Source organism: Peromyscus maniculatus, chromosome 22, assembly GCF_049852395.1.
Source record: "Peromyscus maniculatus bairdii isolate BWxNUB_F1_BW_parent chromosome 22, HU_Pman_BW_mat_3.1, whole genome shotgun sequence".
Lineage (NCBI taxonomy): Eukaryota > Metazoa > Chordata > Mammalia > Rodentia > Cricetidae > Peromyscus > Peromyscus maniculatus.
In genome coordinates this window covers 8852277-8873945 of record NC_134873.1, presented here as the reverse complement: position 1 = coordinate 8873945, position 21669 = coordinate 8852277, and the positions used below count along the sequence as shown (strand labels likewise).

The 21669-nt window shown below is 58.8% G+C and overlaps 1 protein-coding gene across 5 annotated transcripts; it reads left to right on the top strand.

Annotated features, from left to right (window-relative positions):
* Nucleotides 1–16: 16 nt before the first annotated feature.
* Nucleotides 17–21367, top strand: Safb2 (scaffold attachment factor B2). 5 transcript variants are annotated; one of them, XM_006982257.4, is made up of 21 exons: nt 17–387; nt 1465–1552; nt 5390–5454; nt 5530–5742; nt 6503–6562; nt 7660–7687; nt 8546–9182; nt 9590–9639; nt 10224–10324; nt 12572–12721; nt 12802–12911; nt 14961–15088; nt 16247–16338; nt 17489–17625; nt 17855–18145; nt 18528–18665; nt 19197–19242; nt 19737–19870; nt 20628–20749; nt 20828–20894; nt 21065–21367. In XM_006982257.4, the coding sequence occupies exons 1-21, from the start codon at nt 217–219 to the stop codon at nt 21207–21209; spliced, it is 2973 nt and encodes a 990-aa protein (XP_006982319.2). In that variant the 5' UTR covers nt 17–216; the 3' UTR covers nt 21210–21367. The 5 variants fall into 5 exon arrangements, with proteins under 5 accessions (XP_006982319.2, XP_042123375.2, XP_076415869.1 ...); XM_042267441.2 differs by having other exon boundaries at nt 24–387; nt 17486–17625; XM_076559754.1 differs by lacking the exon at nt 8546–9182 and having other exon boundaries at nt 59–387.
* The last annotated feature ends 302 nt before the right edge of the window (nt 21368–21669 follow it).

Here is a 21669-nt window from a genome sequence, read left to right as displayed (position 1 = left end):
GCACATGCGTGCCGGCGAGGCGAGGGGGTGGGAAGCCGGGACGTGGGGCCGGAGCGGTGCGTCGGGGCGGTGCGCCTGCGCGGCCGCAGAGGGCGGCGGGAGGAAGCGAGTGCGCTTTTCCTCCTCGGCTGCGCCATTTTGTGCTCAGAGCCGCCACGGCAGCGCGCGGCGAGTGTATGAGGTGGCCGAGCGGGTGGGGAGGTCGCGGGAGCGAGGATGGCGGAAGCTGTGGCCGAGTCGGGCGACCCCGGCTCCGGCCCGGTCGCCTCGGAGACCGGGACGCGGCGGCTCAGCGACCTGCGGGTGATCGACCTGAGGGCGGAGCTGCGGAAGCGGAACCTGGACACCGGCGGCAACAAGAGCGCGCTGCTGGAGCGGCTGAGGAAGGTGAGGTTCGCGGCGGACCCGGGCAGCCTCCGAGGGCGCCGAGGCTGCGCGACCCTGCCGGCCGCTGCCCCTCGGCCTCGCGTTCCTCCTGCCCCAGGGTGTGCACGGCGGCCCGGGGCAGGTCTCCATGACCTTGCATCAGCTCCCTTCCCTCTGCCGCTTGGGTTCGCCGGTCTGGACACTGTCCGTCAGCCTCACGCTCGGCTCTCCCCAGGGCCTCTGCACAGCCCCGGCCGACCCCCAGTTCCCGTCCCCTTGCGCTTTCCTGCCCTGGAGCCCGGTTGTCATCTTGGTCCAGCACGAGCTGTCACCTCCCCGCCCCTCTCTGTTTGGTCTCGCGCACTTGAGCACTTGACACAAACTTGTCTGTGTGGAGCGGGGACCTTGAGGGTTAGGGCCTTGTGATTGGCTGCCGGCGGAAGGCGCCAGAATACTCTGACTGTTGACCAGCTTGCTTCCTTCCCCGGCCCATGTTATGGTTTTCCTCATTAAAAGTCAGCGACCTTTCTCCCCGCCCTCCGCCCCCCTCTTTATTTTGGAGACCAACCGTACCCCAGGCTGGCCTCAGACTTGCTGTGTAGCCCAGGCTAGCCTTGAGCTCCTGATCTCCTGCCCCAACCTCCCACATGCTGGAATTGCAGGTGTGCACCGTTGTGGCAGGCTGGTGATAGCCTTTTGAACCCCACTCGGCCCTTTGCCCTCCCTGAATCAAGGACAGGTGTCCTGCCACCCTCCCACTTGGAGTGATCATTTTGTGAATGGTCACCAGCCCTGCGTTGGGGGTAATGCTTGGATTTGGTTTGTTTTTGCCACTGCTGGGGACCATATCCAGGGCCACAGGCCGCCGGTCGAGCATGACCCCAGCCTGCTGGCCCTGATCTTGGAGCCTGGACTTTCAGCCTCCCTTTCTCTTTGGCCTTGAGTATGAAAGGGGAGCCCGCTGTGCTGGGCGAGGCCCAAAGCCCAGATTTGAGCACTTGTTGTCTGCGCGGATGGCTTTGCTGCTAGAAAGAACAGCTTGTGCCAGGCCCTCTTAATAAGTAACTTTGTTTAAAAATCCACCCTCTCTCCTGGCAGGCAGTTAAGGAGGAAGGACAAGAGCCTGAGGAGATCGGCATCAGCTGGGGAGTCACAAGCAAGAGGGCCATAAAGAGATGCGCCAAAGGTACCTGCCTGTCTCGCTGCTGGGCCTGGGGAATGGGTGTCAAGCTGGGCTGCTGGCCCTCAGGGTGTCCTCCACGCACACACAGGCCGGCTGCTCCCGCTGGACAAGTGGCCAGTGTCAGAGGGGCGGGAGGAGCAGGACAGGAGCCGAGGGGAAGAGAATACATGGTACAGACACTCCCGAGGGTGACGGGGGCGGGACACGCTCTGGTTTGCAGAGTGCGCGCTCTGCTCCAGGCCCAGGCCCCGGCCCCAGCACTGGCTTGTTTTCTTGAACGCCGCCACAGGGGAGTTCTCAGCTGTCCGGTGTGGTCATCCGAGCTGCACTGACTCGGGCTGTGGGTGGCTGCTGAGGACGTGTAGAGAAATTCATGGCGTTTCTGATGGTTGTGGTCAGTGTGTGCATGTATGTTGCAGTGTGCATACTTACACAGGCATGTGTGTGTTTGTCTATGTGTGTGTGTGTGTGTGTGTGTTTGTCTATGTGTGCAGTGCCAACAGAGGTCAGAAGCAGGTCTTGGATCCCTTAGACCTGGAGTGGGATGGTCATGAGTCTCCATGTGGGTGCTGGGAGCCTGTCCTGTACTTTTAACCACCGAGCTGTTTGTCCAGCCCATCTACTTTGGCTTTGAAATTGGGTTTGGCTGGGCTGCTGACCTGAGTCCTGGGGTCCACCTGTCCCCACACCCCGCTCAGGGATTACAAGTGCCCTCAAACCAGTTCCTCACGTGGTGCTGGGGATCGAACCCAGGCCCTTAAGCTCGCGTGGCCAGTGCTTTACCAGCCAAGCCATCTGCCCATTGCCCTGAGGTCAGTTTTTACCAGCAGCTTCTAGAAGGACAACTTTTCCTCAACACTCAGGAGGCTGAGGCAAGAGGATGGCCAATTCCAGGGAGGCAGAGCTATGGAGACTCTTATTAAAAAACAACCAAGGGCTGATGAAATAGTTCAACTACTAACGGTGCTTGCTGCTCAGTCTGAGGAGCTGTTTGCTCCTCAAGGCCCACATAGCGGAAAGAGACAGCTGGCTCCCACAAGTTGACTTCTGGCCTCTACAGGTGTGTCATACAGTGACTTTTATTTTAAAGCGCTGGCCTGGAGGCCTAGTGACCCTGGCTGCTTGTGTCACAAACATCGCCTGGCTGGACTCGAGCATATCAGATCAGTGGGCAGCATTGTCAGATAGGCCTGGAGGGGGTGGCAGTCTGCTTGGTTGGGAGGGCAGAGCTGTGCTGGTCCACTCGTGGAGGTGCTTAGGAGTGGTCGTCAGTGTAGTGGGATGCCTTGGCTTCCACGCCAGCCCAAGGTCCTGTGAGGACAGGAGTGAAGTTGCCCAGGAGGCACTAACAGTTTTCTGAACACCACTTTCTGGCAGAGTGGGAGGAAGTTTCGGGAAAGTCACAGCCACTGCTTCTCAGAAGTGGGCGTGGCTCAAGCAAGGGGGTGGGGTGGGCAAGTGTTCACCCAGCATTTGTCCCAGAGCCCCGTGCGAAGCCTGCAGGTCATGTTGGCTGGCTAGGGGATGTGTCCCTTGAGCCAGTGTTGAGCGACCGTCAGTGTGGCACTCCTGCTGTGTCCTGTGAAGGTGCCACTTGCCACCACAGAGGGCCTGAGTATTCTGAGTCCCCTCCCACTTTCCAGCCACATGAGATGCTGTAGGCACCATAGGGATTATTTGGTCCTGGGAATTGAACCGGGGTCACCAGGCAATGCCCAGCCACCCAGCTGTGGACTTGAGGTTTCTTTTTGTGTCGGTGTCTATGTGGATTGGAGTACACATACATGTAGAGGTTAGATCAGGAATGGATTGGCCTCAGTTGTTGTCCGTGTTATTTCCCAGGACAGCTTCTCACTGCCTAGCTGGTTGGCCGTCAGCTCCAGGGTTCTCCAGTCTCCACTTCCCCAACGTTCTTCAGATAACATCCGCCTTGACATGTGTTTAGTGTGTGTGTGTGCACACACATGCCCACGAGAACACACACACACATACAATAACACAGTGCAAGGGCAGAGGTCAGAGAGGACTTGCTGCCCGGAGTCGGTTCTCCCACCACGTGTGACCCAGGAATCAGGCTCGGGCCGTCCGGCTTGGCGGCCACTCCTCACCACGCCGTCCCGCTCTTTTGCTGAGTGGCGACCCACGTGGGATCAGGACAGCTTTCTACAGTGGGCTCTGAGGGCGGGACTTGGGTATTTGATTCCAGAGGCAGAGTTGGTGATGGCGGGGGATGGCATGCCATCAGGAAGCGGGGTGGTCACGTTTTCATCCGTATACAGGAGTGGAGTGAGGCTGGCTCTCAGCCTTCTCAGTGACAGACTGCCTTCAGCAAGGCTCCACTCCCCAAAGTTCTCAGCCTCTAGGTGGCAGCCCCTTTGCGGCCAAGCGACTCTTTGACAGGGGTCACCTAAGACCGTCGGAAAACACAGGTAATTACAGTTAGGAAGTAGCAACGAAAAGAATTGTGTGGTTGGCGGTCACCACAACATGAGGAGCTGCATTAAGGGGTCCCAGCATTAGGAAGGTTGAGAACCACTGACTGAAGGGTCCATCCATAATCTCCCAAACAGCACAGTGACCTAGACACAAAATGCTCAAATATCTGACGCTTGTCATCCGAATCACACCTGGAAGTGCTTTTATCTGCTGGCCTGGGACCACTGGTTCAGGTCAACTGTCTGACCAGCAAGCAGCCGGCACGTCTGCCTGCCCCTCCCTGGCCCTGGGGTGACCATGCAGTCATCGCCACATCCGGCATCTACATGGGTACCAGGGGCTGAATTTGGGCAGTTGTTCTTCTGTTTTGCTGATGGTTTTGTGACTTTCCCAGTATTTAATCTTTTTGGAGGTTACCTGCTGTGTTGGCATAGGGAACCAAAAATTGGAGGGACGGAAGGCCCCGAGGTCACGAGCGCCCACTGTGTTTCCACTGTACTGGGTCATGAGGCATCCTGGGCACTTCATGCTACTGCAAGAGGCATCGGGGTTGTTGGGTCACATGTGCACGTACACAGATGTACACAAAAGGGCACCCCATGCCAAGGATGCTGCTCCCTCCTCCCAGGTCTCAAACTTGGACCCTCCCTCCTCCTTGGGGTGCAGTTAGGACACCCCTACAGAGTTTGTTTTCTTTCACAAAACCATTGATGGGACTCAGTTTACCACACAGACTTACTGAGCTGTTGCCACAGAATTACGAGGGTGGGCCTGACTTGAGATCCCCAGCACCCACAGGAAAACCAAGTGTGGTGCGCATCCATAACCACAGTGCTGGGAGGTGGACACAGGAGGATCCTTTGGGCTTGATGGTCGACTAGCCAGGCAAATCAGCAGGCTCCAGGTCAGTGAGACCCTCTACCAGGTAATAACGTGGCTAACCATTACAGGAGACACCATTGTTGACCTCAAACTACCACATGCATGTACCACACAAGACCAGTGCTGAGTTGCAGGCAAGCACTTGTAGGGAGCAGAATGCAGGTGGACCCTGTCAGCAGTCCAGCGTGTCCCCAGAGAGCACTGCAGGTGTCCCACACCCTTGCCTGGGGTGATGGGAGGCGGGGACAGGCAAGCCAAGAGTTCCAGACCAGCCAAGCACACTTTTTTCTTCTGTCTTTTGAGGTGTTTAGACTGGGGTAGTTTTGAGATTTCCTAAGGCTTTTATACCGAGCCTGGGCGCTGTGCTAGGATGACTGAAGTCTTGGCTTGGAAAGATGCCCACCCAGACAAGGCCTCTGCCGTACGGAGGAGCGGCTAACACCATGGAATTGTGTTGTCCCTGTCAACTAATTCCGAGGCTGGCTCTGGACTCTAACCCAATTGACACTATTCTATAATTAGGACTCAAGATGGAGGAGGAGGGCGTCGAGGACAACAGCCTGGAAGAAGATTCCAGAGATGGGCAGGTGTGTTGGGCCTGGGGGCGGCACACCTTCCCACACCCCATGGTCTTGGTAACTGACACCCCACTCCCCTCACAGGAGGACGGGGCTGTGACTCTGCAGAGCTCCCAGGACAGGGACACCATGGACACAGGTGTGCCAGATGGGACGGAGGCTGAGGACCTCAGTGAGCCCTGCCTGGGGGAGGGTGACACCAACGACGACGACCACGTTCTTCAGGCCTTCGGTGACAGTAAAGAGTACGTGGCCGCGCAGCTGGGACAGCTTCCAGCTCAGCTCCTGGAGCATGCTGTAGGTAACTTGCAGCCACGTGTGCGCCAGCGGCCCTGGGGGCTCAGCATCAGGGCTGCCCAGGTCCTGGTAGAGCCAGACCTGAGTTTAATCCCTCCGCAGTCAGGTGCCGGTGGCCATTGTTCTGGGATAGTGCAGGGAGTGCCGTGAACTCAAGGGAGAGGGGCGTGTGGGCGGCGTGAAGGCTCCTGGGGTCACAAGGGCTTTTAAGTGCTGTGGAAACACACCCAACAGAACGGGCTGTCGGCTGTCACCTGGTTCTGCTGCTGTCAGCTCTGAAGGCCGGAGCCCAGCACAAGTCTGTCCCATGGGCACCCGCTGTTCTGTGCAGGCTGGCTTTGCATGGCGCCCACAGCTAGTTGATTTAATGTGGTGTTGATTTCTTCCTAAGGGACGTGCTGGGACTCAGCCTTAGCTGAGGTCGGGGATGTAGGAACACCTGGTGGGTCTTAGGTAAATTGGAGGACCTCTGCTCAGCACAGTTGGAGCCAAGTAAGGTTGAGGTAGCAGAGCTGAAGAGACACCTGATTTCCACGTGTGGTGGGAGTCTCCTGCACGTAGGAATGGCTGGGGCGGTCAGTCTCACTCAGTCAGCACAGGGGCGTCTGCCGCCTGAGAGCTGCTGTTGGCCTCAGCCTGAGTCGAGGGCGACTGTGCTGGCCTCAGCTGAGCAGTCACAGCGACAGGTGCTGTGGAGGAGTGGACGGAGGTGTGCCCTGCTCTGGCCTCCCCGGAGTCATGTTCTGATTCATTTTTCCAGGTGAATGACGATGTCTCTAAGACTCTGGACGCTTCAGTGTCAGACCTCAAAGTAACTCTGGTGAGTGGCGACTCTGTGTGGCTCTGCAGTGTAGGAGACGAGACTGTGAGTGTCTTTGTGTGCATCTGTGAGTGTGTGTGCGTGTGTGCACGCATGTGTGTACATCTGAGTATGTGTGTGTATATGCATGTGAGTGTGTGTGTGCATCTATGAGTATGTGTGTGCATGTGTACATATTGTTTCTATACATCTGTATGTGCAGGTGTGCATCTAAGAGAGAGAGAGTCTGTGTGTCACGTGCACTGGCTGTTCACCCTGTGGCAGTTGCCTAAGGGACAGTTAGGGCAGCAAGTGTACTTAGGTCACGGTTCCGAGGGCTGTGGTCCGAGGTCAGGAGACTCTTGCTCTGTGTCTGAGAGGAGGGACAATACCATGGCAATGGGAGAGGTGCTGGAGACTGCTCACCTCACGGGGGCCAGGGAGCAGGGACAGGCAGGAACAGTGCAGGCTCCTCCCCAGCCGGCACCTGCCCGTTGTCTGTTCACAACCACCAAAGGAAGGAGCCATCGGTAGGGCCAGAGCCCTTTGGCCAGTCACCTCCAAACCTCACACTGGAACCTGGATTTGGAGGCTGGCGTGTGGTTGGTGGAGGTACTGCGAGCTGGGGCTGTGATCAGGACCAGAGAGCCAGGTGGTTGAGCGCTGTGAGTGCCTGGAAGGTTCCCAGAGAAATCCAGGCTTAGAGTTCGTGTGGCTGAGTTCAAGGATGTACTTGGTGTGGTGATGGCCCTGAGCAAAAAGGGGTACAGCTCCTGGGGTTCAGGGATGCCACTGTTGGGGACTGTGGGGTCCCAAGACTGTGCAAGGTGTGGCCACCCTGAATGAATGAGCAGGCAGGCTTTCTTAAGTCCTGAGCTCAAGGGAGGGACAGGGAGACACTACCTTGTCCTTCTGTATCTTTGCTCCCTGGAAAATGGGGTTGAGCGGGGTTCAGTCTCAGGCCTGGAAGGAGTTTCCTTATGGGGCTGCTCTTCGACGGGAAGCATCAGTGACACGGCCTTGGTGACAGACAGGTCATGGCTTCGGACTCGTGGACAGATCCAGAGGTCCATGGCTCTGCTGTTGAGGTGACGTGTGCCCTCTGTTCTCTCCAACAGGCTGGTGAAGGAGCCCCCTGGGACCCAGGTACTGCTGAGACAGGCACAGCAGTGCGGCTTGGCGCCCTGCTGCTCGCGCTCAAGTCCTGTCTGTTCTCGAGATGTGTTACGGTCTTGTAAATCACCCTGTCACCCCCGTGGTGGACGGTCCCAGTCGCACATGATCAGAGATTGGAAACCCACTGTATCACCAGATCTGTGCGTGCCGGGGCAGCCCAAGGGCAGCCTTGGGGGCAGATGCATCACTTGCATCAGGCCATGTAGAGTGGCTGTAAGTGGCCACCAGGTAAGGCTGTGTGTCCGTCCACACACGAGACAGATCTTGTGATACCATACTAAGTCACAGTCATGGGGTTGAGGCAGTTGAGGTGGACAAAGGCTTTGGTAGGGCACCTAATCCAGAAGCCACCGATGCCAGAAGACAAGTGGGTCTGCCAAGATGCTCATCCTGGGCCCGCTGGACTGCAGCGTTCTCACAAGCGAAGAGCGGCTCCAGTCGCCGTGGACTGTGGTGCTGGCCTCAATCCTTCAAGCTGGGAGCAAGCAGGCTCCTCAGGAAATGGTGACTGCCATGGCTTTGGCACTGCGGACACTTGGAAGGAAGTCCGAAGACACAGATGGGATTGAAACTGTGAAGAAAGCTATGGAAGCTGCGCCGTGGTTGTGGGGTGGGCGGGAGGGGCGCCTCTGCCCTTAGCACAGGCTGGGGGCGCCATGGCCAAGGGCGCAGGTAGGGTGCAGGCGCTGTGTAGCGGGTTTTCCAATCTCTGTGTAGCCAGCAGTTCTGTCGGTGTGAGCGGGGCCGCCGCGCCCGAGCCGCAGTTGTGATTGCTTTATTTCCCTGGTGATTAAACCTTGTGCCATTCTATTCCTGTTAAATCCGTAGAAAATGAGAAAATACTCGACATTTTGGGGGAAACTTGTAAATCTGAGCCAGTAAAAGAAGAAGGTTCGGAGCTGGAGCAGCCCTTTGCCCAGGCCACGAGTAGTGTGGGGCCAGACAGGAAGCTGGCGGAGGAAGAGGACCTATTTGAGAGCTGCGGACACCCGGAAGAAGAAGAGGAGGAAGAGCAGGAAGAAGAACAAGAGGAGGAGGGAGATTTAGCTTTGGTCCGCAGCAGCGAGTCTGAGTCTCCAAGCACTCGGTGTCAGTGGAGCGAGGCAGACGCCCCGTTAGCGGTAGTGAAAAGGGAGCCGGTGAAGGTGATGAGCCAAGGTGCCAAGCGCAGGTGGAGGTACAAGCAGGCTCGACTGCGCCGGGGGCAGGCAAAGCTGGCAGGTGGAGGCGCCGGGACGGACCGCGAGCCTGTAGGGCTAGAGGAGCCAGTTGAGCAGAGTAGCGCAGCTGCCCAGCTCGCGGAGGCCGCCAGCCAGGAGCTGGCGAGAGCGCCCACAGCAGCCCTGAGCCCCGAGCCCCAAGATAGCAAAGACGACGTGAAGAAGTTTGCTTTTGACGCTTGTAATGACGTCCCTGCAGCTCCTAAAGAGTCCTCAGCCAGTGAGGGCGCTGATCAGAAAATGAGGTTTGTTGATTCTCAGTCCTAGACCAGATGCTATCTCCTTTCATTGTCACTAGTGACACGTGAGCTGTTAGAGCCTGCAGTCGGCAGCCGCGCTGCCCAGCACTAGCTCCTTCAGGCGGTTCCATGTCTCTGCGTGTGTTTAACGGGTGATTGGTTTTCCCTTGCTCAACCTGCCATGGTTGGGATCTTAAATTGATGACCGGTATCGCCAGCTAGACTGAATTGCTCTGTAGGGATCTGACACTGTATTGTTGTAGTCAGATTTCCCAACAAAAACTTGCAAAAGGTGTCTGTCAGTTTAATTTGAGACTAATTCCCTGGTAGGTATGCAGTTTTAGCACATTCATTCTTTGAAATTAGTTCACTCTGGCTTTTCTTGTTGCAGTAACATTCGTTTTTGTCTCTAGCTCTGTTAAGGAAGAACAGGATATAAAGCCAGTCATTAAAGACGAAAAAGGTAGGCCTGCCTTGCTTGTGTTGCCGTGTGGGGACCCGGGGAGGAGGTGGGCTGCAGGCTGCCATGTGTGCCGGTTGCCCTGTGCACAGCCCTTCCCTGAACCACTGTCGGGGTTCTGAGCATCTGTGCATCACAGGGTAGCACACCCAGACAGGACACCTGCTCTGTGAGTGACAGGCACCTGCAAGAGCCCTTGAGCCGTCCTGCCCAGCCGTCTCTGCCACAGGGTCTTCCTCTGGTTATTTCTGGGGTGAAGAGTCTGGCGGCCTGTGTAAAATGCTTGCTGGAGTATGAGCCTGAGGATTCTGTTTATCCCTGGAACTCCAGCACTGGGGAGGCAGAGGCACGATGAGCTCTGAGCCTCACTGCCCCACCAGTCCAGCCTAATCTGTGAGCTGCAGGCTCATTGGGCTGTGTCTCAAAATAAGGTAGAAAATGAGGAAGATGTGTGATGTTGACCTCTGACCTCCACATGCACACAAACTCATGGCACAGGGAATCTTGCAGCTTCTGCCCCCTGTGGTGGCTGTTCAGCTTGGTGGATGAGTCCTACCTCAGTGGCGCTGATGACCTCCTCTCCTCAGGCCATACCAGCTGTAGTTCGGGAAGGAACCTGTGGGTCAGCGGGCTGTCCTCCAGCACACGTGCTGCTGACCTCAAGAGCCTCTTCAGCAAGCACGGGAAGGTAGGGTGCCCCACATCTGGCCACCAGCTCTAGTGTTCTTTTCCTCGGGTGCTGGTGTCTTCTCTCATGCTCAACACGGAGCTGAGGCTTACTGCGTGTCTGCCACTAACTAGACTCACCCTCTTGGTTTGGACTTGGTGGCCTAAAGCTCACGGTATGGATCAGGCTGGCCTCAGACTTGCACCACCATACCCAGCTCCCCTGCCTTGTTGTGCTTAGTTCTTGGAGTTGAACTGTCGCCCTCCTTCCACATGTGGAACAGCTGTGGTGACAGGCCTGTGCTCCAGAGTTGGGGACATAAACTGGACACGATCTCAGCACTCCTGAGGTGGAGGCATGAGGATCAGAGTCACAGTCATTCAGTCATCCTGGGCACCTAATGGGTTAGAGGCCAGCTTGACCTACAGAAGACAAGGAACACCCGCTTGGTTCTGCTCAGAGTGCCCAGGGTACCGCAGAGAGGCAGTTTGCCCTCTCTGAGTCGGAGGCCAACCCAGCAGGGCTGTGTGCTGTGAGGGAGCTGTTGGTTTCTGTGTCCTTCAGCCTGGTCCAGCCTCTCACTAGTGCAGTGCAAAGAGCCTCAGCGCTTCCTTCCCCTGGGCACTTGGGCACAGGACGGGAGACTGCCTTACACTGGGGGTGGATGGAGTACTGGGACACACAGCACTCTGGTCCATCCCTTGGTGCAGGCCTAGGCAGCTGCTCCACTCAGCAGCTGTCACACCCGCTGTGACAGGTGCTGTCATAAGACACGCCCCGAAGCCGCTGGTGTGTGGTGGTTGGGTGCCGCTCTCCTCATGCACTGCAGGGTGCAGAGGCTGCGAGTGTGTCCCAGCTACTGCCTTCAGCAGAGCCTTGAGAGCCGGTGACCTGGTATATCTGCTAAGTCTCGAGAAGGCCAGAGGCCCAAGGGCAGCGGGGGGGGGGGGGGGGGGGGCAGTCGGGTCTCTGATACAGGGGTCAAGGGCCTGTGCCCCGTCCCCGTCCGTCTGTCTGTCTGGGCCTTTTGGTGCAGCTGTCCTTCTGGCTGCCTCCCTGGATGCTGTTGAGCACAAGGGTGTGTGTTTGCGATGTCCTGTGGACTGGAGGCAGCCCACCTCCCCCGGGTTTCAGAGAGCACAGCGTGCTGCTGCTGCTGTACCAGTTACGCTTGGCATGAAGAGCACAGATAGCTCCGCAGCCGTCAGCCCATGCCCTTCCCCTCAGGGCTCCTCCCCCTGCAGCACAGGTGACGACTGGTCGGGCGAGGAGTCGGAGGAGAGCGCCTTGCTCTTGGACGAACTCGTGCACCCTGTCCAGCTGGGCTTGATTCTTGTCTTTGTTCTTAAACTACCCACTACCTTTTTCTCCCAGCATTTTTAGGAGAGCGCTGGGTTTTCTGGGCTCTGCTTTTCGTGCTCCTGTCTTTAGGACTCAGCATTGTGGCCCCCCTGGAGTTGAGGCAGGCGCTCTTTCTGGTGCCCAGCTCCCACCCCCCAGGCCTGGCTGGAGTCTAGGCTTCTGTTGCATTCTGGTGGCTTCTCTTGCACTTTGTTTCCTGGCCTCTGCTTTGTAACACCCGTCAGTCTTTCACCTCCAGACGTGGGTTCTGGTGACTTGGGGGTTCCTACACTTTCTGACATGCTGGCCCTCTTCTTGCCTGGGCAGATTCTGGCATCTAGTTTGTGCCGTGTCACCTGCCGTTGACAGTGCACCCTGTCCCTGTGGGCTGCGGTGTCAGCTGCTGGCTGTTCTATCTGAGCAGTGAGTGACCTGGGAGGGGCCCCTGAATGCCAGCCTCTCTGTGCATGGGTCAGGGCATTATCATCCAGCTCAGAACCTCTGCAACCCTCAGCTTACCTTTAACCTGCCTCAGTTTCCCTCCCTGCCCATGCCCTGGAAACTCCAGGCATAAAGTGAGCAATCTGGATGCTTTGCATGTTTCTGGGTTTGCAAAGTACCGGCCTTTCTCTGCAGAGGAGAGGGCCGGGCCCAGGAGCTGCGGCCTAGTGGGGGTCACCTTTGTGTGGGGGCTGATTGGGCTCCCTGTCTCCCCATGTGACACTTGACTGGCTCTGCGTACTGTTTGTCACCACGAGAGCTACTGTGCTCTGACCAGTGGAGATTCTCTAGGCCCCCAGAGGGCTGCCAGGCAGAGCCGAGTGCCGAGGGTGGCGGCAGTGGGTGTCTGGTGCTTGGTCCTGAGTAAGCCTGCGGTCTCGTGACAGAGGCCAAGTGTGTCCTTAACCAGTGTACTTTCCCTCGGAGGTTGTCGGGGCCAAGGTGGTCACCAACGCCCGAAGTCCTGGGGCTCGGTGCTATGGATTTGTGACCATGTCCTCGTCAGATGAGGCCACCAAATGCATCAGCCACCTGCACAGAACCGAACTGCATGGGAGGATGATCTCTGTGGAGAAGGTGAGGTGCCTGCTGTCGCCACCCACAGCAATGGCAGCGCTGTGCCCCCCCCAAGTCACCACCACCCCGTTACATTCTAGGCCAAAAACGAGCCCTCTGGGAAGAAGTCGGCAGACAGGAGAGCTTGTGACCTGAAGGAGAAGGTGCCAGGGCCGGACAGGCCTCACCCTGTGGAGATCAAGATGGAGAAGTACAGTGACGTGGCGGCCCTCACCCCTGGGTTCCAGTGCCCTTCCAAACCCCGCTTCCCAGCTGGTAGCCACAGGGCAGTGCAGTCCCTAATCAGAGCCCAGAGCCAGGTAGCTGAGCAGCCTCCGCCAGGCTCCGTACCAGCTGCGGCAGCGCGGCGGCTAGAGCGGCCTTATGGCCGGCCTTTCCCTCTTGGCCATGAGAACATCAGACCTGGAAGGGCTTCCTGGGCTGACATCCAGATGTGCACCAGATTTGCCAGCTCACAGCCCCTCCCGACAGATGTCACTCATCACCACGTTTATGCAGATGTTAAAAATGTCCCGGGCATGCCGCACATCTCCATGGCAGCCTGCAGTGCCTTAGCACTTTTGGAGCCAGGGTCTCGGGAGTGCTCTTGCTAAGGGACGTGGCTTGTGTTTTCAGCTGAAATTGACAGGCACAGGCCTGGCGGCCTGGAGAGTGCCTGGCAGTTTGTGTTATCACTCTTGAGGATCTTTGGTAGGAGGGCTCCGTGATAGAGAAAGTGGTTGTTCGGTGTCACGTGGGTGATGCTAGGGTACAGGTGGGGCTGGCCTTCAGAGCTGCACAGTGGCTCCCAGACCAGTGCGGAGGGCTGGCCTCAGAGGGACCACTCTTCCTCAAGTCCCCCAGGGAGGATGGCAGCAATGAACCAGAGTGCTGAGAATGAGGGCATCACTGGGACCGCGCATCAGGCCCTGCCTGCAGTCTGGCCCTGGGTGGAAGTTGCGGGCTCTGGGGAAGTGCCCAGCAGCATGGGCGGGGCCAGCACTCACTCGAGGAGGCTCCGGGCTGTGGCTGGGCATGGCAGGTGGCACTCCTGTGGCCTGCTGATAGAGAGCATTCAGAGGCTTATTCTGGTGGTACCACCTTGGGACATGGTAACAGAAGAGTTGGCTTTCTCTGCTGATTAAAGTATTACCAAAAATTGTGGGGAGTCCCAGCAGAGCAGTTACATGATACCTGGGAAATCAGGGTCCCCTCTTGGGGCTCTGAGTCTCACTAATAAATGCATTTAAGAACAGATACAAATGCAAGCCTGAAGGTGATATATAGAGTCTAAAGGGAGAACCCAGGGCAGGAACACTGGAGAGCTGCCAGGAGGAAGGGGAGTGGAGAAAGAATGAGGGACCCAGAGCGGCAGGAAGTGTAAGAGCAAGCTGAGGCTCTGGCCGGCACCCTAAGAGACAGGGGAGAAGAGAAGCAGCGGCAATGTGCCTCTCTGTCAGGCCCCAGGAGGCAGACGCCGCCCATCCTACAGCTCCATAGGATGGGCCTGTGGGAAGGAAGGGGGCCATGACTGTGTGTAAGAGTCTGGAAAGTGTGGGGAGCAGTGAGGCCAGGCTGCGCTCGTTCTCTGGGCTGGCATCATGGGGCTCCATCCTGCTCGTCAACACAGGGGTCAGTTGGTGTTGACTTATTTAGAGGTCAGAGCTCACCTGTGGCCTAAGCTGGCACAGAACTCAGTCCCTCGGCTTCAGTCTCCCAAAAGCCGGAGAGCTGGGCTTGTCCACTACACTCGATTCAGACCGCTTTCCTGTGGAGTGTCTTTAGGGTGAGCAGGGTGGCTCAGCTGGTAAAGGCGCTTGCTGCCGAGCCTGACGGCCAGCGTTTGGTTACCAGAATCTCCATGGTGGAGAGATCCAGCTCCCGCAAGCTGTCTTCTGCCCTCTCTCTACACGATCACTCTGAGTACACCCACACAGAGACACAGGAAATAATGTGGCTGGGAATGTTGCTCAAGCCCAGACTTCCATCCCTAGCACCATGGAGAACCAGGTGTGATGGCGCATGTCTGCCATCCCAGTGTCAAGACAGAGACTGGAAGGTCAGGAGTTTGAGGCCAACCTGGACTTCATGGGTCTCTGGGTTAGCTGAGGTTCTGGGGATCCAACAGCACTCTGGCCCTCAGACTTCCAGCTTTTAGGCCACCAAAGAGGTGCAGGCCTCAGATCCTCCCCTTCGCTGGTGGGTGGGCCAGTGGCTCCTGGGAGGTCACCTGGAGGCTACAGCTCAGTGTTTTCAACAGAACTGTGATCAAGAAGGAAGAGAAGTTGGAAAGGAGAGAGGAGAAAAGGCCGGAAGACATTAAAAAGGAGAAGGATCAAGATGAGCTCACACCAGGAGCTGCCAGTCGGTCTCGAGTCGCCAAATCAGGTGAGCCGTGTCTTGGACACCAGTGGAAGGGGTGAAGGCGTAGCAGGGGAGGAGGGGTCAAGGGCGGAAGGCAAGCGGAATTTTCCACTCACTGGGTTTTCTCCTGTGTCGTGTATAGGCCACAGTCACAGACCGCGTGATAGAAAAGAGGTTTCTATTCTTCAGATCAGGCCTAGGGGCAAAGGCCTGTGTCACCCCCCACTCAAAACTGTGGCAGGGAGATTGTGGTCAAGGCCGGTGTGGGCAGCCCAGTGAACCCCCGTCACAGACTCCCAGCATGGGGTGTGCACCAGACGGAGGGTGGGTGGAGTTCGGGGTAGGCACTGCCCACACAGGAGGAAGAAAGGGGGCTTTCTCCACGGTAGAGGGAGGGCTTGGGGCGGGCCTGGGGCTGTGTGCAGTCGGGTTCCTCCAGGCCCCTGTCCTGTCGAGGCCGTGGCCATGGCCTGAGCACAGGATGCACTCAGAGCTGGGCAGGAGAGGCACCTTGACGAGCATCTAGGGTGAAGACGAAGCCCACGCTGCAGCTCCCTCCCTCCCTAGTGCTGAGAGAAGAGCGAGTTGTGCCCGGTCGCTCCTCACCAGCAGCCTGAGACAGTCCTCTCAACAAAAACTAAGAAATTAAAGTGAAACTAAAAAGGCAGTCATCTTTAATCCCAGCACTTGGGAGGCAGAGGCAGACAGATATCTGAGTTCAAGGTCTGCCTGGTCTACATAGTTTCAAGATAGCAAGGGCTACTCAGAGAAACTTTGTCTTGAAAATGAGCTGGGCAGTGGCGGCGCACACCTTTAATCCCAGCACTCAGGAGGCAAAGCCAGTCGGATTTCTGTGAGTTCATGCCCAGCCTGGGCTACAGAGTGAGTTCCAGGACACCAAAATTACACAGATAAACCCTGTCTCAAAAAAAAAATACTAATGAAATAAAAGGAAAGGAAATTAGAGCTTCTCCGTGTGCTGAACCTCCCGGTGCTTACAGCCCGGCCCGCAGTGCAGAGATTTCCAGCCAGCTCTTTGGGGCAGAGGGAACCTCCCTGCCGCCCACACAGTGAGGAAGCAGGCCGCTGTTGGGTGATGCACCTGCTGCGGCCACGCTACACACACTTGTGGGGGCTGCAAGGCTGAGCTGTAGCCCACATGCTCACTGTGCTTTCATGCAGGAAGCAGAGGCACGGAACGTACAGTTGTAATGGACAAGTCCAAGGGCGAGCCCGTCATCAGCGTGAAGGCCGCAAGCAGGTCAAAGGACAGAGTGAGTGTGGACAGACAGGGCTGGGCCTCACTCCTCTCCTGTCCAGGGACTGTGGCGTGGCCAGCCTTGGCAGAGATGGCCATGCAGCGTGCTACAGTGTGACAGCGACATACCTGTTTCTGCTCTTGGCCTGTCCTTGGTAGCACCAGGGTGGTGGTGGGGCCTGCACGACACTCTTTACCCTGGAAGCCTCTACCAAAAAGAGCCGGGCTGGCACAGTGTGTGCCCCACCAGGCACAGGGCTGGGGTGCGCTCGAGTGAGCGCAGGCTCGCACTCCTGCGGGAGGAGTGAGTGAGCATTTGGGAGCGCCTGTAGCTCCCCGGGCTGGCTGGCCTGGGCCCTCGGAAACCCAGATAGAGTCCTGAAGCCAGCAGCTGCCCGCACAGACTGGAGCGGCTGTGGTCTGGGCCGCTGTGCAGAGGGCTCGCACTGTAGAAGCATGGCGTCGGCGGCGGGAGCCCCTCACAGCGCATGGCTCAGCTTCGTGCCAGAGCCCTGCCCCTGTTGATTTCCTCCCCGTTTACATGTGTGTGCGCCGCCTACATGTTACATGTGGAGCAGCCCAGCGATGCCCTGGGGCTGGAGGTAGAGTTGTGAGCTGCCAGCCTAGGTCCTCTGAATTTAGAGCACTCTGGTGGTTTTGAATCCGACGTGCCGATGCCACCTTCAGGGTCTGTGGGGAATGGGCTGACCCTGGGAGGACAGCCAGGTAGTAGTGGCACAGGCCTTTCATCCCAGCACTTAGGAGACAAGCAAGCTCATGTCTGGGAGTTCGAGGACAGCCAGGGCGGGCTACACAGGGAAACCCTGTCTCAGAAAAGCACACAGTCAGTCACAGGGCAGAAGAGCTGCAGTCGGGGCCTGAGCTGCGGCCTCCCTCCTGACCGGAAGGTCTGGCTTGGCTCTGCTCCGTCTGTATCCTGGGCGGTCCTGCCGCCGCCCCCTCAAGTGCTGATGTGACGGGCGCACATCCTTACATGCGGCTCTGTGAGATTGAGAAGAGGCTGATTCAGATGTCCTCAGGCCTGTCACTGCTTGTGGTGAAAACCAAAAGGCCCGGCACTCGGGAACTGGGCAGGATGGCGTGTGCCAGGTGAGCCTGGCGCTCTGCACACCGCTCAGTTCTGACTGAGCCGCTCTGCTCAGCAGAGCTCCAAAAGTCAAGAGCGCAAGTCGGAGGGCCGGGAGAAGAGAGAGATCCTGTCCTTCGACAAGATCAAGGAGCAGAGGGAGCGCGAGCGCCAGAGGCAGCGGGAGCGCGAGATCCGGGAGACGGAGCGGCGGAGGTGAGGTGGGGTGAGGGCTGAGGAGCGGTGACCCTCAGAGCCAGCGCATGTGCCCGGCGGAGCAGGCCAAGGCCTGGCTGCCCGAGGACCTTTGTGCGGCCCTAGTGGGGAGGGCCGGACTTGGCCGATGCCTCTAAGTCTGCATGGGAGGCCACAGGCCGAGGAGCATGGGCAGCGCTGCGGCCGGCCGCAGCTTGTGCTGTGCGGGCTGACAGCCACCCGCCTGCAGGGAGCGGGAGCAGCGGGAGCGGGAGCAGCGGCTGGACGCCTTCCAGGAGCGGCGGGAGAAGGCGCGTGTGCAGCGGGAGCGCCTGCAGCTCCAGTGCCAGCGGCAGCGGCTGGAGCGCGAGCGCCTGGAGCGGGAGCGGCTGGAACGCGAGCGCATGCGTGTGGAGCGCGAAAGGCGCAAAGAGCAGCAGCGCATCATGCGTGAGCGGGAGGAGCTGCGGCGGCAGCAGGAGCAGCTGCGGGCTGAGCAGGAGCGGCGGGCGCTACGCAGACCCTACGACCTGGATGCTCGGTGAGTGCCATGCCCGGTGCCGCCTCCCCCGTGGAGAGCCACTGGTGCCGTGCCTTGTCCCCCTCTCTGTGCTGTGGCCACCCTGCCTGTGCTCCCGGGCAGTGAAAAGCTTGGAGAGGGCAAGATGCTGCGGCTCTCGGCCAGTGGACAGTCACTGCGGGTAGGCGTGCTGAGGGAGCCTGTCGTTCCCATCCCTGCACAGCCCAGAGGAGACAGGGAGAGGCATGAGGTCCCCCAGTGGGTCCTGTGCTCGTGCCTCTGGTACTGGTGATAGTCAGCTCCCCACAGCCTGCCTCCATCCTGGGGGGACAGCGCCATCGGTGACTGGGCTGCTGCTGCTGCTGCCACCTTAAATGAAGTATTTTTGCAAAATGCAAATCAGGAGGGAAGACAGCTACTGGCCTGAGGGGAAGCGTGCAGCCATGGAGGACAGGTACCGAGACTTCCCACGGCCGGATCACCGCTTCCACAACTTTGACCACCGGGAGCGTGGCCACTACCAGGAGCATGTCATAGACAGGTCAGCTCCTCCCCTGCGGCTGCTCCCCACAGCCACCAGGTGTGTGGCCGGTGGGTCCTAGTGCCCTCGGAAAAGCTGCTGGGACCTCCACAGGACAGCTGTGCCAGCCCTCAGTGTCCTGACTACCGAGCCCTCCTGCCTCCCAGAGGTCTTAGGTTGGGCCCGGTTGCTTGGCCTGGATAGTCTAGAGGAGGAAGCAGGTTGTAAGGAGGTCACTGACCGTGCACCCCGGGCCTGCACTCTCGGCCCCTTCTTTCCTGGGGTCTTGTCAGGGCTGTTCCTCAGACTTCCCAGACTATCTGTGGTCCAGACCGTCTCACTCCTGCCCGTTGGGATGCAGGGCAGCTCCCCTGGGCTTTGTGGAGGCTGTTACCACCGGTTCTGCCCTGACTCCCACCTCTAGAGAAAAGCCTCCACCTACCACTCCATCCCTGGTGCTGTGTTCCTAGCACACGGGTGCTGGGGGGCGGGGTGTGCATAGAACTTGTCCCGGGGAGACACTGCCGCACCAGTGCCCTGTTCCCTCTGCAGGAGAGATGGGTCCAGACCGAGGCTGGAGGAGCTCCTCGACGGGCAGGTGAGGGGCCCTGCTGGGGGGGGGGAGGGCGGCTGCCCCGCTGAGTGTCCCTGGTAGAGACTGCCGGCGCCCCGTTGCCGCCTGCTTGGGAGCCTAGTGTCTCTGCTCTGAGGACCTTTCGTTGCCGTGGCCGCTTTGCGGCCCCTGGGGAGGAGGATCCAGGCTTTGGCCCTCCAGTGGAGCTGGGTGCCATGAGAATACAGCAGGGCCCCTGAGCCTCCCGGGAGGAGGTGAGGTCCTGCGGGATGGACAGGCCAGGACAGGGCTTTGCAAACAGCTTGTCTCCTGGGGTCCCCAGAGCACGTTCCTCGTCAGCAAGAGACCTTGGTGGGGTGTGCACAGGCGGAGCTGCCTGGCGGGCACGTGGGCCACCCTGGCTTGTTGCACACGTAGGGCACGTGGCTTTGGCTCAGTGGGAGCGGAGGCTCGATAGAGCACTGAGCTGGGCCTGTGTGCACGGCCCGAAAGACCCCGTCTCCCCTGCCCCGCTGCAGCGCTACCGGGATGACCACCCCAGCCGCGGAGGCTCCCTCGAGCATCAGGGTTGGGACTACTCCCGAGACAGCTGGCGCGCCTACAGCTCTGACAAGAAGGCGAATGACGGCCAAGGGCTGCCCCCGCCCCCCAGGTGAGTGTCCTCCACAGGAGCAGCCTGGCTGAGCTGCCTGCCGGGATGCTCATGGAGGGAGCAGGCGAGGGGTCCCCAGGAAGGGTGGGAATCTACCCCCCAGCAGGAGCACTCGGGGATAGGTGGTTTGAAGTGGAGCACGGACTGGCTCCCAACACTGTCTGATTACAGTCCCTCCCCGGAGCCCAAATTAGTGTTTAAATTGAAAAGCCCGTGCCGGACCTTGCACCCACAAATCCACCTTTCTCGTTGGATTCCCCATCCCAGATGCTTCCTGTCTTGCAAACATACGCACACACACTTGTGACCCTTTTTGTCTGGGTCTCACTGAACACTGTCCTTGAGGTCCCCTGCATGCTGTAGTGTGTTTTGGGGTGGTGCTCCTGTCCACCACAGAATTTCATACTGTGGACAGGGCCACTTCCCCCCACTGGGCTGTTAAGGCGAGGTGTGCTGTGCCCCTTCAGCTGTGGGTCGTGCTGCCGGCAAGTGCTGCCCGCGTGTGTGTGTCAGCATCTTCCCACACAGTGGGGAGGCTCGAGTGTGGACCCCTGGCCTGGCCGGGACCACCGTGGCATCTTGTGGCCTTACTGTGTGGCAGCGGCCTTGGTGGTGAGGGTCCTTTCCCCGATGGTGCCTGGCATCCTCCTTGCCCACCTCTGGCCCATCTTTGAAGACGCCCTGCAGTTGGGCTCACACATTTCTGCTGGGATGGAAGCGAGTGGGGATAGCCAGTGTCTCCTTCTGTTTGGCAAAGGGTCAGCAGAGACTGGGCAGAGCACAGCGCACAGCTGGAGCAGCAGCAGCAGCAGCAGCTTCCCAGCTGGCACGGTGCTGCGGACACCAACACAACAGGCCATGAGCACATACGGTGGCGAGGTACCAGGCGGCTACAAGGGGCGGGTGGACACTGGGTCCACAGTGCAGGCGGAGTCCACAGAACGGTCTCTCTCGCAGGTGCTGAGCGGGCCCTTGCAGGATCTGGGCATGCACAGGTGGCCCCAGGCCGGGGTGGCGTGGCTGGGTAAGAAGCGGCAGTGCCATCCACTGTCTCCGTCTTCCTCTCCCTCCCTCTGCATGAGCGCCCTGGCTGGTCTGCTGGTCTGAGTGAGCTGTACAGGGCCCTCTGCTCTGCGGGGTGGCGCCTTGTGGTCACCAGGCATGACCCTTGCAGACCATCTACCTTTGTTGTAGGCAAAGCAGCTTTGCACACGGTGGACATTCCCAGGGCCACGTGGTGCCCGCTGGTGGACTAGAAGATGGTGGCGTGACCAGCCAGGACCAGAGTGGCAGAGTCCTCCACCCCCACCTCCACCCCCACTTCACCCGGCGCTACTGAGCCCTGCTCTAGACCAAACCCTGCTGTTCCACGTAGGCAGAGGCTACGGCCCAAGCCACCTCACACTTGGGCACCGCCAGCAGTCACAGGTTCTGCTACGTGTCAATGTGAACTCACTCTCCTGGTGGTTTTAATAAACACAGTCCTATTCTGCCGTTTTTAAGACAAGGTTTCTGTTGTCAGGCATTCCACACCCCTCCGATGGCCGGTTCCACCCTGCCCAGCTCCTGTGGGCACAGCTGTGCCCCCACACTTGGCCCGTGCTCAGGGCCTAGATCATCTGCCCCTCAGCTCCGACGTGGCGGACTTGGAATCTCAGCCGGGGGGTCTCTGTTGCAGACCTGCCTCTAGCTGTGAGGGTGGGGTGACAGGCTCCCTGGCCGGCCATACCTGGGCTGCTGGGAGTTTTCTTCGTCAGCCGCTGTTGAAGTGTCCATGGTAGCCGGCCTGCGGGGCCTAG